This window comes from Solea solea, chromosome 19, assembly GCF_958295425.1.
Source record: "Solea solea chromosome 19, fSolSol10.1, whole genome shotgun sequence".
Classification (NCBI taxonomy): Eukaryota; Metazoa; Chordata; class Actinopteri; order Pleuronectiformes; family Soleidae; genus Solea; species Solea solea.
The window spans coordinates 8,611,402-8,628,217 of record NC_081152.1 but is presented as its reverse complement, the minus strand read 5'-3'; the positions used below and the strand labels follow the sequence as shown (position 1 = coordinate 8,628,217).

At 38.7% G+C, this 16,816-nt stretch overlaps 1 protein-coding gene and 1 long non-coding RNA gene across 2 annotated transcripts in view; one reads left to right on the top strand and one right to left on the bottom strand.

Moving 5' to 3' along the window:
- Nucleotides 1–14,020, top strand: part of LOC131446185 (uncharacterized) — a 39,289-nt gene extending 25,269 nt beyond the window's left edge. Inside the window, exon 5 of the long non-coding RNA XR_009233898.1 lies at nucleotides 13,624–14,020. This is a non-coding gene — a long non-coding RNA (uncharacterized LOC131446185). The remainder of the gene's footprint in view (nucleotides 1–13,623) is intronic.
- Nucleotides 16–8,103, bottom strand: LOC131446184 (Golgi phosphoprotein 3-like). The gene is made up of 5 exons (XM_058617273.1): nucleotides 7,685–8,103; nucleotides 7,101–7,232; nucleotides 5,824–5,938; nucleotides 5,518–5,678; nucleotides 16–2,416 (listed from the first exon to the last, which is right to left on the bottom strand). The coding sequence occupies exons 1-5, from the start codon at nucleotides 7,898–7,900 to the stop codon at nucleotides 2,153–2,155; spliced, it is 888 nt and encodes a 295-aa protein (XP_058473256.1). The 5' UTR covers nucleotides 7,901–8,103; the 3' UTR covers nucleotides 16–2,152.
- Nucleotides 14,021–16,816: the final 2,796 nt, after the last annotated feature.

Sequence of the window (16,816 nt, the reverse complement as noted above, 5' to 3'; positions counted from 1 at the left end):
ACTGCAAAACAGTGCTAAATTCAGGCACTTAAAGAATCCTTACTTTATTTTGTGTGGTAATACAAAAGCATACAGAACTGGAGAGGATAGGAGAGAAGATCCCTTTCATTGGATTCAATCAGATCGTACACATAAGATGACTAATAATTACATATAAGCCTTTTTTTTTTGTTTTTTAAACTACAGCCCTCCACCAATAGCATGCATGGTCTCTCCGTCATCTGCACAGAGCACATCACCTACTGTGTCGACTGTATGCCATAACACAATAAGTAATACAAGTTCAAACATATATCACACCAGGTAGACCAGAATGATGTTTACAACCATGAGTTCATATTGAAACATAGGTTGTTGTTTTTTTCCCTCTTATTGTTCCAATGGACTACATGTTCAGCATTAAGCAGGGATTCATCCTCATTGTCTGCATGTATAAAATACAACAGGACCACACTGTTCTATTTTATAGAAATTACGAAGCGACATCCAAAGAGAGTGGTGTATTAGTTTTACAGGATCAGGAGAAAATTAAAGACTCAGTTCATCCAAATTACAAAATGTGTTCTCTTCACTGACAAGCACCTCTGTTGTTATCTAGTGATATAATCCACAGAACGTTGTTGTTCCAAGGAAAACCATTTAAAGTAGTTTATGGATTAGTCATGAGGAGCATTTTTGAAAGGAAACCCATTTAATCACTTACATTGCATTAAGATAAAAGCAGATATCACAAAGGTGTCTAATAACCGTAATGTAAACTACCTGTAAGGCTTGATATCATTAGTGTTACCCAAGGATATATATATATATATATATATGTATTTGTGAACTGATATATATATAGAGAGAGATATAATTTGGTTGAATTAACCCTTTTATGTTTTCTAACCTGAAATCCCAGCTCTGTTCACGATCACACTGTGGGTCTCCTGTGTGGGATGTTCTGTCCTGTGTGACTCAACCACTGTTTCGTCACCGAGTCAAACTCAAAAATAAGATTTTCTATAAGTCCAAGGAATGATTTTAAAATATTTTGTCATGAATAGAGAGATCAACATTTGTAGACAAAATAATATATCTTTTTTTTTCTCTCTTTACCATGGATGTTTAAGTTCATAACTCACAATTCCATCCCTATAAATACTATCCTACCTACAGGGCTACTGACTGTGCAAAATAGTTGACAAATGGCAGGCTAGTCCAAGTACTGTTTAGCAACATAAATAAAAAACAAATGGAAGACTACTCTCATTTTATGAACACAGTATGGACCCTTGCAAAAGAGCGGGGGGGAAAAAAAGAGCGACCTAAGACATTATGCGAACTCTGGGTTTAATTCTTCATTTAGGTCTGTCAATGACAGCCAAGTCACCCAGGAAAATTAAGGAAATTAATTAACTGAATTGCTAGTCCTCTCTCTCTCCTCCTCAAAACACAATGAGGAAGAAAGGAGAAGTAGTAAATGACAAAGGGGTGGTGGTGGGGTGTCAGTCAAACAATCAGGTATGTTCAAACAATAACCCAAAGCATGACATCCCAACACAAGCGGGAACGAGTAGATGGAAGCAAGAGACCTGCGTGAGTGCAAAGATAATCAATGGCTGTGTGACTGACACACCTTCTCCTTGCATAAGCACAGGGAATGACTATGAAGGCCAGGATTTGACTCTGGCCACATCTTGCAATGGAGAGACAATCTTTTTGTTTATTATTGTTGTCGAAGGGAAACTTTGCCTCAGTCAAAAATCTTCATATTCACCATGACCACTGACATCACCTGCTTTGTTCTTTGATGCGAGCTAACATTAACAGAAACCCAACTGCTCGTACCGTCAGTTTGCTTCCAGCCTCATAACAACCGATTACTTACCTCACTGTGTGAAAGCAGCCAGTCGTTTTCTTTCCATTCTGAGACTTTTTTTCAGCCAACCAAATGTTACTTTGTGAAGCCCACCACCAATCGGATTGCACTGGGTTAATATGGTCTACCCCCCCAAAAATGTCATCTGTAATAGATGTACAGTACAACAGGCTCCCCAACCAAAATAGATTGTCTTATTAAAGTGAAGTCTGTCTCATTAAGCAAAGTCCTTCAACCAATTAAATAACACAGACCATAGCCAGATCTTCCAGTCCAACTCATCACATGTTTTCATTTAGTAAACGCCGCCACAACAGCCCACATTAGTTCATTAGCGCTGGGCTTCGTGCTCTCCTTCTCCGGCTCCAGCTCTAGCAAAGTGTGGACTCTCTTCATGCCCAGGTCGTACTGCTCGTCTTGGAGCGGAGCAAAGGAATTCTCGAGAACGTCAGATGAGTGGGCCAGAAGGATTAGAGCCAGGACCCGCTTGTCCATGCGGTGAGGGTCGTTGACCCACTTCTCCAAAACAGACTCCTGGACCTTCTTGACGAGGCGCTGCAGGCAAAAAAAAAAACATAAATATTAGGTCATATCATCCACATTATATACAAAAACTATTTTAATTCGGTGACAGAACTTGCAGCAGTTACATTTTTTTTCTGTCAAATACCACTCTCATATCAGTTCACAAATCAAGCAAAAAATGGCTGCTCTCAAAACTTTCCTTTCCTTCACTCCTTAACATTTAGCTTGTTCTTTAAAGAAAAGTGACCCAATCCCTTTTGAAATTTGCTGTGAAATTTAAAAGGAGCATGAATTTACACGACAAAGAGTTTTTAATCAACCACGCCAACTCTTTCTTCAACTACAAGACAGGACAAAACTCACAGGAAGTGTTAAAAACATTCCTTCGACGAGATTAGTGTAAACACGCTGCAGAGGGAAAGGAGATTTCTTTTCAACCCCTCAAGATAAAATCATATAATTGTGTTTTGCAAAGCAGGAGAGCAGCAGAGACAACTGATGAAAAATTGATTTCTCATTCATTATTGTTCATTTCTTCCCTAGTCTTTTGATAACATGATTCAGGATGGCTACTAAAATGTGTTATTATTATTGTTTACATTTTTGTTTTTTTAGTTTACTTTTAGGTTGTTGCTTAATTTATTGTTTATCAACCAATTCATTAACAGAGTAACTTTTGCAGATGTGTATCATAACATCTTTTTAACAGCCTAAGGATAAAAACAAGGTCAAATTGCCAAATTGCCTCTTATCTGACTCGGTTAGCAATTCCACAGACAAAACCACCCCCACTTTGAAATTATACTCAGAAACTGTTCAGTCCTGATTTTATCATCTGTTTTGAGTGATCCACTTGTGTGCAAGATCACATCTCGTACAGGTCTGACGTTTGAACACTCCCAAGCGGGAGATCAGATGACACAAAGTGAGGAAGCATGTGGCCATATTCCTTAGCCCCATGAGCGTAATCTGGATTAGAGACTACCTCCTTGGCTGTTGTCATCTAATCCGCAGCAGTTTTGTTTTCACACTAGTAGTCAGTGCTGGGTGTCAATTTATTTGCCGCCCTGGCCACAAAATTAAGACCGATTGCCATGTGATTTCTTTTTGCTCATGGTAAAAATCTTATTTCATGCAAGTCGCACCAAATCTGATCATATGGGGACACAGTTTTACAGCAAACTCACATGAATGCCGTCAACTGAAACACCTCTGATTCACTTTGAATGATGCCACGAGATGTCAAACTGCACTGTGGGTGTGTTTCTTTGCTTTGATCGTGTTGTGTACATCTGAAGTTGAGAAATTAAATCAACTTTCCAAGCGGCAGCGCAAGCATCGGCCAGTCAAAACATGCTATACAAATATTTAACACAGACTCGAGCCAAGCAAATCATATTTATGAATTTAATTAAAAAAAACTACATAGCCCAAATAAAGTTCTCCAATAACGTTCTTCTCCCTGTTGCCTATGTCTTTAATCAAAGTGCAACCAGCAATGGTGGACATGATATCACTTAAATGCTTACGTGCTTACGTGCAAGCCAAGATTGCAGTCAAATATCAAGTCAAGATTTGTAATTGTATTGTTAATATTTCTTATGGTAATTATAAGTGGTATGACTGTGTTTGATAAACAAAATAAACAAAAGTTTATTAGGGCTGCTGAAGCCTGAGGAGCACACAAGCCTCTAAAGTGACATTTGCAACCAAGTTCATCAACCAAGTAGCCCAATAGGTTTCTTCTCTGCTTACTGATGTTAAAAACACGGATTTTCCATAACAATGTTAGCTCAACCTTTCATTGAGCTAAACTGTTGGACATGTGTTAATGTTTTTAAGTTAGAAAACAACTGGTGCAGATTAAAATTAAATTATTTGACAAGATAATGATTTCAAGTGAGAGTAAAGTAATTGGAAATATCTCTTATGACTGTCAGGGGGCATCAGGGGCAGACATGACAGAGGTGTCGAAACACACACAAAAACACGCTTCCAAAGCTGGTGAACGTTGATACCGCAGTGTGGGGCAAATACTTTTCAGCTAGCTAGTATACCAAAGCCAGTACTGTAGGAGCAGGTGTGGTTACTGTAAGTACTGTAAGTATTGTAAGTAACCGCACCAGCTCTGACACCTGCAATTACTTAAGACCGGAGAGTTTACAGTAACAGTTTAACCCACATTTCTTTACTACACAGTTGGAATTTTTTCCCACATGTTCTCTGCCAATATTTTCAGAGATATATAATGTGTGCCAAGAAAAATCTCTGCACTTGCTTTACATGCAATTAACACTTTATTTTACATTGTAACTGCTGGCACCTGATTATTGCAAAGATAAGGTAAAGCGCTATCTTTGAGTGTTCTTTTTAATCTCTGAACTTTTCTCAAGGCAGGGTGTGTAATTTGCAGAGCAGATACAGTACTGTGCACAAGTCAAGTTAGGCCACTATTCGATTTGTTGTTTTAGCAAAGCAATAATTACCATGGAGTCCAAAACACTTTATTGGAACACATCAAAAATGTATGCAGTTTTAAAAAAACTGTTTCTCTAGGTCATGTATTTACAGTGAACTACCCTTACACTTAGTCATAGCATGACTGGCTCTCTTAAAACTGGAACAGAACCCTAATTAATGTTATTGGTAAAACATGTGTTTGTCCTACTACTTTTCATTCATTTGTCACTCCAGGTTTATTCAGGACATGCTTCAGCATTACATACTGTACATACACATGTTGTATGAGTTAAATTGATTGAAAGTTTGCTAAAATACAAGACTTTTCAGTCACATCATTCCCATCCAAGTAGCAGTGATCGCAGAATGTGTCAGACATAAAAACAACAAAGCTGGTGGTGCCCTGAGGCTTTTGCACAGTGTTGTATGTGAGCCGAGGCAGTTAAACCATGCACTTTAATGTCAGATGGACTTTAACTGGAACCACTGTGGCTGAAAATGCAATTTGTGAACTTCATGAAGGCTGAACGCCCATGTACGCAGACTGACTATAAACATATTCCTCTAAATTTTAACTTCCCACTCAAGAGTCTAAACTGTTCCTTACACTACTTGAAAAGCTTACTTTAAGTTATGCAACAAACGGGCATGAATACAAGTGAACACTTTACCTGTTTAATGGGGCTGTTGGTGAGCGGATGTGTGGTCATATCGAAGAGCAGGAAGTTCTGTTTCTCTGTGGTCAGTACACCTTTCTCGACCAGGTTTTTTGCCAGACGCTCTCTAACATTTCTCAGCTGGTAGTGCAGCTTCAGAGGATTCCAGGTCTCTCCTGCAAGGTGAAAGGAAACATGTTTATATGACAAGAAAAAAGACCACAAGTAAATGGAAATAGATCACGTGCCAAAGCAAGGAAAGTGGACGTTGAGCAGATAACGGAAAGCTTTGCTTAACAAACTGAACAGACTTTATCTCACCACTCAGCAGCTCTATCCAGCTCTGGACCGTCTCTGGAGGCTGGGTGTCTTTAATGTGCTTCAAGGCCTCGTCCAATAGCACATCTCCCGTCGGGGCATCTGACTTGCAGATCACCTTAGCAAACATTTTAATACATAGTTGAACTGCCTGTTTTACATATGCACCGACTCACATCCTGTATGAACAGGAATAAATTATCTTCGTCAGATTCAGTATGAGCTTTTCAGCTTGAGGTTAAAGAAAAGGGATGAATATCTTGGCAAAAGGTCAATGACTTATCCCAACAGGAAAATACATCCTTTTGAACAAGATCAAAATCACTGGGTATCTGTCTTGTATTTTAAATGAATGTTTTGGCAGTGTAAACTGATCTGGGATATTCTGTGTCTTGAGTCTTGACCCATGCTGCTGTTCAGATCTTCTTTGCAAGAAAAGTATCAATACCACTCGGTTATAACTTCCCTCATCCTGGATTTTACTTGTATAGAAAAGAAGTAGCATTAAAAAATACACTAAGCTTGCATATCTCATAATATTTATTATATTACTAGGTGGTAAAAATTTGGATGCATAAAGCCTACTAAACTACAATATTAAAACTCATCACCATATGATTTCTTTTGTCTGAAGGTTAAAATGTATTTCATGTTACAGTAGTGTGAGTGGATTATGGATGTGGATTGTGGATGATTAACTCAAGCTCATCTAGTCTCTTCCTCTGTCACAGAATCACACACACAGTCAGACTAATGAAAAACATAATTTTGTTCTCGTAAACTGTCATGACACATATTGTGCATATTTGAATAAAGGGTGGCAGGATGTCAGATCCGATCATATGATGACTTATGGCTCTGCTTGAAGTCGACCAGAACGCAGTGCCGACACTCCTCAGTTTTCCTATTTTGAATACCGGCACTTCTCAATGGTGCTTTCAATGTCAATGTGTGACATGTTTTTTTTTTCCAAAGTATGGACTAAATATTAAACAAATAGATGTATACATCACTTAAAGACTTTCATAATTTAGTAATACATACATACATACATGCCTTATATGTATAAGGGGAGTACTGGCACTTGTGATCAGATCACTGAGGACAGATTTCAGTTAAGAGCATGGGGTTTAAAATGTATATACTTAACTTATACTGCATATTATTATTAACGCTTATTATTATTTGTACTTTTGAAACCTATAGATATATGGTGTTATTTCTCTATGTATTAGGCTTTGAGGAAAAAGTGTAACTTGGCCAAAGCAGGTGGTTCTCACCTTCCTTGAAAGCAGGCTTTTCCTCCTCACCCCGCAGGGCTCCAGGTGTAGCCTCCCTCTGAGAGCCAGCTCGACCAGCATACACCCACGAAGTCCGGAAGAAATACAGTCGTTCCAGAAAGACGTATAGCCCTAGGAGGATACGTGTGAAGCCATTACATTTCATTCAGCCAAGTTGCGGAGCTTGTTTACTTAGCTGACGTGGATGTAGCTGGTCGGAGTTATGTGCTAAGGGCAAGTTGCTGAACAGGAGTCATGTCGCTGCGAGCAAGTTGTCAAAAGAAGCAGTCAGGTAAAGGCTGTGTGCGACGGCTACGCAGCTGAGGCATAGGTTAATTAACGTCAAATAAGTGTTTCACCTCTCTTTATGAGCCAGCGACACACTAATACATAGCTGACAAGGCATACACTCATTAAATAGTTTAACATTTCAAACTAAAATAAAGTTCCACTTTTACTGCAAAACAAATTAAGGACATGTGGGTAAAAATAAGTAGCGTTTAAAGAAAGTAGCGTTTGGTGACGCAACAATATAAGCCAACACTGAAGTTTGAATATTGGCGACAATAAAAAGCAGCGCACACCTCTCGATCCTTGAGGCCCAACAGCAATACTTCCTCCATCAATGTGAGCCTGGTCTCCTTTGAATCCCCCTTTTCGTCCTCCTCCTCCTCCCCGCGGCGCGCCGCCTCCTCCTCCTCCACGCCGGACTCCCTTTCCCTGTCGGCGGCGGCGGCGGTGCGAATGGCCTCGGTCCTCCGCTGGACGAGGCCCGAGCTCCTCTGTGAGAGCGAAGACATGACTGGTGCTGCGAAACGATCAGATCCTGACTAAAGCGCCTTCCTTGCCCGGCAGGGAGGCCAGAAAGCTTGTAAGCAGAGGTTAAAATGTCAGTTTGTAGAAATGCTGGAGCGTTCGAGTAGAGACGTTCTTTTCCGCTAAGCCTTGTTCGGGATTCTTGCTCCGACTGTGCTCACTTCCTGGTCCAACATGGCGGACGATATCAGTGACGTCGGAGAGTCTGAACTGAATCGTGAACTCATCTGGTATGTTGCCTTCACAACCGTCGGAAAATATAAACTGAACGTTTTTACAAATTGTGCCCATGCGTTTTGAACATTAAGAAATGGATATCGTAACAGACATTGACTTTGACTAAAAAACAAACAAAAACAAAACAAACAAAAAACAGAAAAGAAACATGAATAATAAACAGCATTAAGTGTTGACTTATTCTTGATCTTTTGAATACCCGTGGAGCATTCCTTTGTATTCCATGTTACATTTTTATATGACCCTCTAATATTTTATGGGTCAACCCATGGTCTAGTGGATAGGGAACCAAAGGGTTGCTGGTTTGAATCTCTACAGGTCAAGGGCTGGGGTACCTCTGAGCAAATCCCCATTGCCCCACATTGCTTGGTTTAATTGGACACTCAGGGATCAGGGGTCTCAAACTCAAATAACCTGGGGGCCACTGAGCTTCTAGTCTGGTCAGGAGGGGGCCCGTCAAGTTCCAAAATAAAAAATTAGTAGGTATGGGTGATAGTAGCTTAACATTATATCACAATATTCCATAATTTTATCGCAATAATTAAATTGGTAACCATATTTCACAAGATTTCAAAATAAAAGGGTTTGTTTCACTTTGCAAAAATGTATAGTTCACAATAACAAACATATTTTGGATAAACAATGAATCTAGAGACAAAAAAACACACTGTCTATATTGGCAAAAAAAATAAAACACATATATCTGTATACACATATATATTACATCATCATTATATTCCTTCATTTTTACATTATACATAATACTCTATATAACTTATAGCTGTCTGTCACCACCAACATAACATTGTGTAGTACTTCCTATTAGCACAAGATGGCAGTCTGTATGTATGAATTTGAGGATGATGATAAGTTCTTTCCTGGAAATTGATGTTGCTGTGTAAGTTTTTTGTTATTAATGAGAAAATGGAAATGGCATTTTTATTGTCCTTCTTTGTGTGTTTTCTAGAGTTATATTCTGTACTGTGCAGACATTATGGGCATTTAAGATGCTCAAATTGAATATTGATGAAGCCTTTTCCTTAAGTTAATTTATTAACTACAATTTACTACTTATGGGATTTTAAAGAAAATTGCAGCATCTTTACTTAGGTCTCTAACTTTAGCAAATTGTTTATTAGCTGTAAGGTTATAATTGGCTCCAGCTCCACCTTGTCACTTAAGATTATTGCAAACTTGTCCTTGGCAGATGTCCATTCGTTGTTGTTGATGATGATAATGATGATGATGATGTGGTGAATAAACTCCCATTTGTCCTCTACTTGACCCTACTCTTCTTCCCTCTTCCTCTTCACCTTGTCCAAATTGAGATATTTAACAAATTTTGCTGCGGGGTGTGGAGGAAAAGAGAATCTAGAGTTATACCGAACCTATGAATGCAGGTCTGGCTTCAGTGTTTCTTTAAACTGAGTAATGCATACTCATGCTGTTGCTTTGATATACAGTATGTGTGATCTACCTTGCCTGCCTTTGTTCTTCCCTCTCCTCTAATTTCCTGTGGGAGGAAAGTTACTGGAAAAAGGAAAATATATAAAAAACAACAATAAAATCAGAAAACAATTGGAAGCGGTAGCAAGCATGTCCAGAACAAGACAAACGTTTTGACGCAAATGAACTCTAGTTATGGATAAATGAATGATCTTATGCCCTGTGATTCCATTTGATACGTGATTCGTATTACAGGACACTGAATATGCACCTGCAGCCTATGCTGTTCAGCATGATACGTAAATATTACACAGAATTCCAGCAGGAAATCCTATTGAAATAGGGCCAGTGTTGCAATCACACCAATATATTATTCTACTTTAGTTTATGATTTGCTGATGATTATGCATGATTTGATTATGCTATGTGGTCTTTGCAGTGCGCCTGCATTCAGTCTTGCAGGAGAGGAATCCTCTGGAGATACAGTTGTCCTTGTATGGACCGTAGTGTCGTGTAACAGGGGCTCAGTCCCCTGCAGCTGTGAAACATGTACAGATTTACAAGACAATAATGTACACTGCACAGACATTGGTGTAACTATTCATTGTCATGTGTCTCCTTTCCTCAAATATCCAATCAATGCAACAAAAACTGGATACCTTCATTCATGTAATGGTTCAACCACCAGATAACATTTTAACGAGAACGTTTATTAGGTTATGAGGGGTTACATTAAGTAAACACTGCCAACAATTAGATCATCTTGTTAAAGGTTCACGGTGTGATGTTACTAAATGTTTCCATTAAGACGAGTGCAATCATCATCAGCAAGAGTTCTTGAATTGTTATGAATTAAGCGGACATAATGCCATACAGCTCTGCTCTGCCTTCATCAAATTCTGGACAACTGTCTCCCAAAGTTGGAGGACTTAACTGGAAATTAGATGACGTTCACTGCAGAAGCAACAAGTGATTCTGATCAAAGATGCAGTACCTATATATAAATTTAGAATAGTTCAGAATAGTTGATGTTTTGTCATATTAAGTAGCCTAGAGTGCATTTAGAAAAGAAGCACAAAAAACAGTACTTGAATGCACACTTAAAATGTTTTTTCCAGGTTTATCTTTATCTGTGTTAATTAATCAATCAAAGTACAGTCTACTTAGAGTACTTATAATCACTGAATGTTAAAGTGGCTGAATATTTTTTTTATTTACCGAGTCATGTTTTAGATACCTGGTAAATGGTCTCTTTTTGCTTTTTGTTAGTTGGCACAAAGTGATGTTGCTCAGGAGTCTTTCTTATATCTCATACATCTTAATATTTTATATCTGGGACCCTGTGACTCCATTTTCCCGTTAAGCTGAGTGGCATGGTCAGTTTTCATACTTTTAAATCCGTAATCCTGAACTTAAACTGCTCCTGGTAGCATAAATGGTGGCAGCAGAGTTCATTTTGAACTTGAGCCTCTGCAAAAACAGGTGGTTAACCCAATAATCTTATGTGCTTTATGAGACCGTGGGGGATTTATGTTCAAAATAAGCTAAGGTATAAGCTAGGCTTTGTTTTTTTTTGCCGTTGTGGTATAGGCTAATGTATATAAACGACAATACATACACTTCATGCCTGTTATGCCATCAAGGCAGTTCTTGGGCTGAGAGCTAATGACCGCTATGTTACTTGCTATGTTAGCTTTCTAGCTAACCCACAACTTTTTCTTTTCTACAGTGTTATTGTTAGCAATATTTGGCTTTATTGTTTTTCTACTTAGGGGGTGGATATGTATGGTGCAGTAGTCTAGACGGTCATGGAAAGTACATTTATAGAACTTTAATTAACCAGTTTTAATTCAGACATTTGGACTGGGACTGACAACTGCCTAAACATTGTTTAAGTGGTATAATACATCAAGTATATACATATATACATACAAGAAGTACTATATATTAGATTATCCTATCATAAAATGAAAACATCCCAATATTAATAACATTCCATCACTGGCGACCACGCACAGTGGTGTCTCCTCCTTAAGAGCGATGAAGTCAGAGCTTGTGTCAGAAAATCCGATGAAGTTAACGGTACTGATACCTGATTAACTCTGCTAGGAAAGTCGTAACACAACAGAAAGAGGCAACAAGTGACAAACACTGTCTTCTACTCTGACGTTAAGGAGCCTTTGAGAATGGTCCTAAAAATTCCTTGGAGAGATGATTCCCCAGACACTTGGAAATATGCTCTGTGTAAACATCCAGCTCTACTGCTACCATCACAGCCAAGACAGTGGACTGACACTCTGACCATGTAGGTAGCATACTTGCACACGGTCCAAGATGACAAGATGCGCAAGCCACAAACCATTTTGGCCTGGAAAAAAAAGTCTAAGGGCAAATGGTCCTCATACCAAAGTCTGCAAAGATGCGAAGGAAAATTAAAATAGGTCATAGTGGCAGATGTCTTGGTTGTTATAATATTTAAATATTACGCTGGACAAAAATGTTATCTGACATATCAGCTCATCAGCTGCTACCCCACTGACACGATTAATAAAACCTTTGGGTCCCTGTGAAGGCAATGGCTTTAAATGACCCGAACAAAACATCTGTATTTCTCACTTTGTACATTTTTGCTCACTGATCCTGCAGTTCTGGTCTTGACAAGAAGCCTAAATCACTCCCCAGAGCATTAAAGGAGGCCACATTCAGGCCCATATTGGAGCCATTTCCTGTCTATGGATTGGGCAAAGGGTTGACCCTTAGTGCCCTCTCTATACAAATGCTCAAGAACAGGCTCACATAGACACATGCACACACACTTTTAAGACAGTTCTCCCATGAAGAAGACCAAGGAGAGTCACTTACCATCATGCCGCTGTAAGTGAATTACAGGATCTTTCAATTGCCTGCTTCACTACATCTCACTGGAGAGTAATGGCTAAGAAAATATAATTATATTTAACAGCTTGGGATGTCCAGAAGCCCCTGTGGATACTGGAAGGTTGAGAAAAAGCAGAATCATTTTGGGATCAGATGTGCAGGGTTTGAAAAACGAATATACTATCAGTTTTCTTGCAGCTTGTTACCACATAGACACAAGATAGTTAAAGAGGCCGACCTGCTGGGAAATAATTGGACAATTAAAGGTCACAGCTGCAAATTTCTCCATGACTGATATTGTTTCTGTGGTTTGCGCCGGTGTGAAAATGAACGGTGCTGAAACAGAAGTTTGGTGCGATTCACAGTGCGATAATGATGGCGGCACGTCCAAGGACGCGCTGCCTTTGAGGTCAGGTGGGTTAAATAAGGCTGCATGCCATGCACAGTAACAACAGTAAGAACACTAAAGCAAGAGGGAGAGTGAATGATGAGATGAGCGAAAGACAGCAGCAAAAATAATGTCTACTCAACATCTGCTGCTGCTAGGCACAATTACGGGAAGTGCTTTGCCTTCGTCCCATTCACGGTGACATGAACAATAAACATAACAGTGAGGCGATACATCCATGGTGTGTAACGCAACAGACCAAAGAGCAATTTGACATCATGGCAGGCGGTTGAACACATGCATTAAAAGCTTTATATCAAGGACATGGACCAGTAGAATGTCTTAATTAATAATTATTCGGCAGATTTGTGTTTATTTCACAATTTGAACAATTCAAACTTTACTGAAAACTGTAGTTAACACGTGCAGTGAGTCCTTTCATAGTAAAATGAATGTGAAAAGTATCTGATGTAGCGATGAACGTCGCCTACTGAGAATTAACAGAGTTATCTGAACAAGAACTTCACTGTCTTGGTTTATTGTCACTGCTCTCATGAGATGTTTTCAGACATGAACCCTGACAAATTGGGTCTGCATTCTCTCATGCATTATATTGTGAACAAGTGTCTGTGTGTCCTTTATGTTGTAATATAGAAAGTAAGAGTAATTCTTTTTCAACCAAAAATGAACATGGATTTCTTATCTTATTGTGTTTCCATATTTGTGTGATCCTCCCTTTCCTCTGTTCCCCCCCACTAGATTTCTGCAGGAAGCCTTGAACAATGGGACCACCAGAGGTTCTGAAACCCAGCTGTAAGAAACTCCACACACACACACACACACACACACGTTTACATTTGCACAGACATTTGTAGTGTCCGCAGAGAAAGTCAACAGACAGCCGTCCATTGACGTGAACATTAAATAAAACCTTACAGTGACTGAGTGGTGAAAGCACCGACCTGAGTGTAGACCAGTGAGAGAACTTGTGATTACAGAGGCCGTGGACGACTGATGACCCCTGCAGCACAGCAGACCTCACGCTCAACATTTGGTTTATTTTCTCAACAGAAATGTTGAAACAGTTAAGGCACCCGCGTTCACTTTCAGGCCAACCAACCAACCAGCGGTCACTATAAATACACTGACTCACATATTGTTCTAATGTTAAATGTCCTTCAATTAAAAATATTAATAGTAATTTTATTAAATGTCTCAATATTAAAGCATCAGTATCTATCATTCTTTTACACAGTCGTAGCTTTAGTTATTAGTCAATTGTTTTGGATTTTATTTAACTACATATCTTTGACTTTTGAAGTATTGTTTGCCCAACATTTTATAAGTTCTTTCATTTACAAACGTACAATCGGCAGGATATTAAAAATAATCATTAAGGAATTGTATCTACAAAAATAAACCATTACACGATCAACAGACCCATTTAAATACACTTATAATATACACTAATACCCCTGTACTTTGAGTGCTTATACACGGTTGCACAGAAAACTTCTTCCCTCTCTGAAAAACAACATAAAGGTGTTGAAAGCACCCGGGTCCACTGCAGATTTAACTGGTACCTGTTAATAATCCTCACCAGATGACTCCCTGTGCTGCCCACCGGTTGTGGTCAGAGGCCAACTGATGTTCATCCCCAAAACATGAACTCTGTGGTCGAAAAAGTCAAGTTAACGTGAACATGATGAGGGGGCATGAAGACCTTATGATCTCAATCATCATCTGGTTTCACAAGGGGAGGGGTCTCTCTCACACTCACACACACACACACATACACAATATTCCCACTGAGTACCACAGCATATACTTGAGAAGTTGTGACCCGCTGATGCCCTTGTCTGCCCCTGGATTCATATTCACCGCAGTCACACACCAAAACTAAATCTGTCAAAAATGAACCCCCTCTCAGTTGTAATGTAGGAATTCATAAACAAAACAAGCCGTTTTTGCCATTTTATTTCTTTTTTTACTGTAAAACTGTCACTTGCCTGACACAGTGTTTTACTCAGGCAGTAACAAAATCTTACTGTATCATATGGTGTCGTGTTCCTGTGTGTGTTATGAATGTTTCACTGGCAGTTTTCAGCTTTACCACCTGTGACAATCCTTTGGAGAAGCTCTGGATCGGATGGACGTGACAGAGTTGGCAAAATAAAATGTGATAAAAGTCAAGTGCATACCATGCAGTCTTGTATAAAGTAACCTAAAAGGGATACTTGAATCCTTATCTTACCAGAAAAGGACTTTGATAGAAGTTGAAGTCACCTTTTCAAATATTAATAGTAAAAGTCTTATAGTATATGACATTTACTGTACTTTAATATCAAAAGTAATTTCTGATATAAAATGTACTTCAGTTTTAGAAGTAAAAGTATTAAAAAAGTGTGGAGTTAGGATTGAGCCATGTTAGCTCAGTGTTCACTTTCAGTCCCTGCTAGTCTAAATGTGTCCTTGAGCAAGACACTTAACCCCATGTTGTGGAGCGTGAATGGGTATGAAAGATGTGTGAATGGGTGAATGGCAAAACTGATATGTAAAGCAGCTCATCAAGACTAGAAAAGCTCTCTATATAAATACAGACTATTACCAACTCTTCTTTTTCTTCTGATTTTATTTGGTAGTAACAAAGATAGTTAGAGGAAATGTAGAGTAGACTATAAATAACAAAGTAAAGTACAGGTACGTGACTTTTGTACTTGAGTACAGTAACAAAGTATTTGTACTTTGTTTACATTACAACACTGCATACCATACAGTTTAACACTCACTGTAAGTTTAAACTGAAGCTGCAACCTGCACTGTTGAGTAGCTATGACAGAAAGTGCTGTGTGTTAATCTATGATTATGATTAATTATTCTGAGGGTTTGCAGTTAATAACGGGCAATTGGATTTGATTCTAGTGAATGGAAATGGGCAAGTGTTACATAAAAAGATGTAAGAATGTATGAAGTCTCAAATTACCTCAAAAACATTTGTCATTTAGCCATTGTATAATAAAACAGATGCAGAAGACAAAGTAATATACAACGTATTTTAATGCTAAAAAGCTGTTGCATATGACTTATTTCGTCCTTGGCTGCATGACGGGAAACCTGTTTATGTTTAAATCTAAGTGTTTCAAATCTGCCACACACGCACAAGCACAAGGTTTTCTGGTAGCTGTAATCATTCCCTCTTTTCTCTCTCTCTTTGAGAAGTGATACCTGCCATGTGGGACTCAACTGTTATCAGACCAGGGACAAACATGCAGTGCAAAGCTTTGAAAGAGTCCGTCAGATTAAGAAGTGTCTTCCAAATGTATGTTTTAAATTCAATTTGATTTGACTTATGCAAAGCCATTTGTTTCAGCTGAATTTGTAATTGTGTTTTGACAGAAAAAAGCCCACAGAGTTCTTTCCCCATCTCTCATACTGTATTTTCACAGCTGGATTTCTTCACTGCCACTGCCAGTATAAAGACGAGGACTATTACATTGACTAACAACTGTTTCATTGTAAACATAAGTGCATGTAAGCAGGGCTTTAAATCAGACTTAGATTTAAACTGAATTTTATACTCTGGTGACGTTGTGTATTACAGATATTTTTTTACATTTTTTTTTTAAATATACTGCAGTAGTTCTCAAATGTTTTAGACCAAGTACCACCTGAGAAAATACTGAGCTCTCAAAGTGGTGTAAATAGGCCGAGTAAAGTCTTTTCACAGGAGGCAGATTTATTCCCAATAAGATAATTAAAACTGGTACAGTGAAAGTTGATTAAGATGGAGCTAGATATAAGGTTATTTCATTTATCATTGTTTATTTTTTTTCCATTCAGCTCCACTCTGATCTCATACCCTGGCATATAGAACAGTATTTCTGATTTTCCTTCGCGTACCACTGGAGGAAGCCCGCTTACCACTGGTGGTACACGTACCACTGTTTGAGAA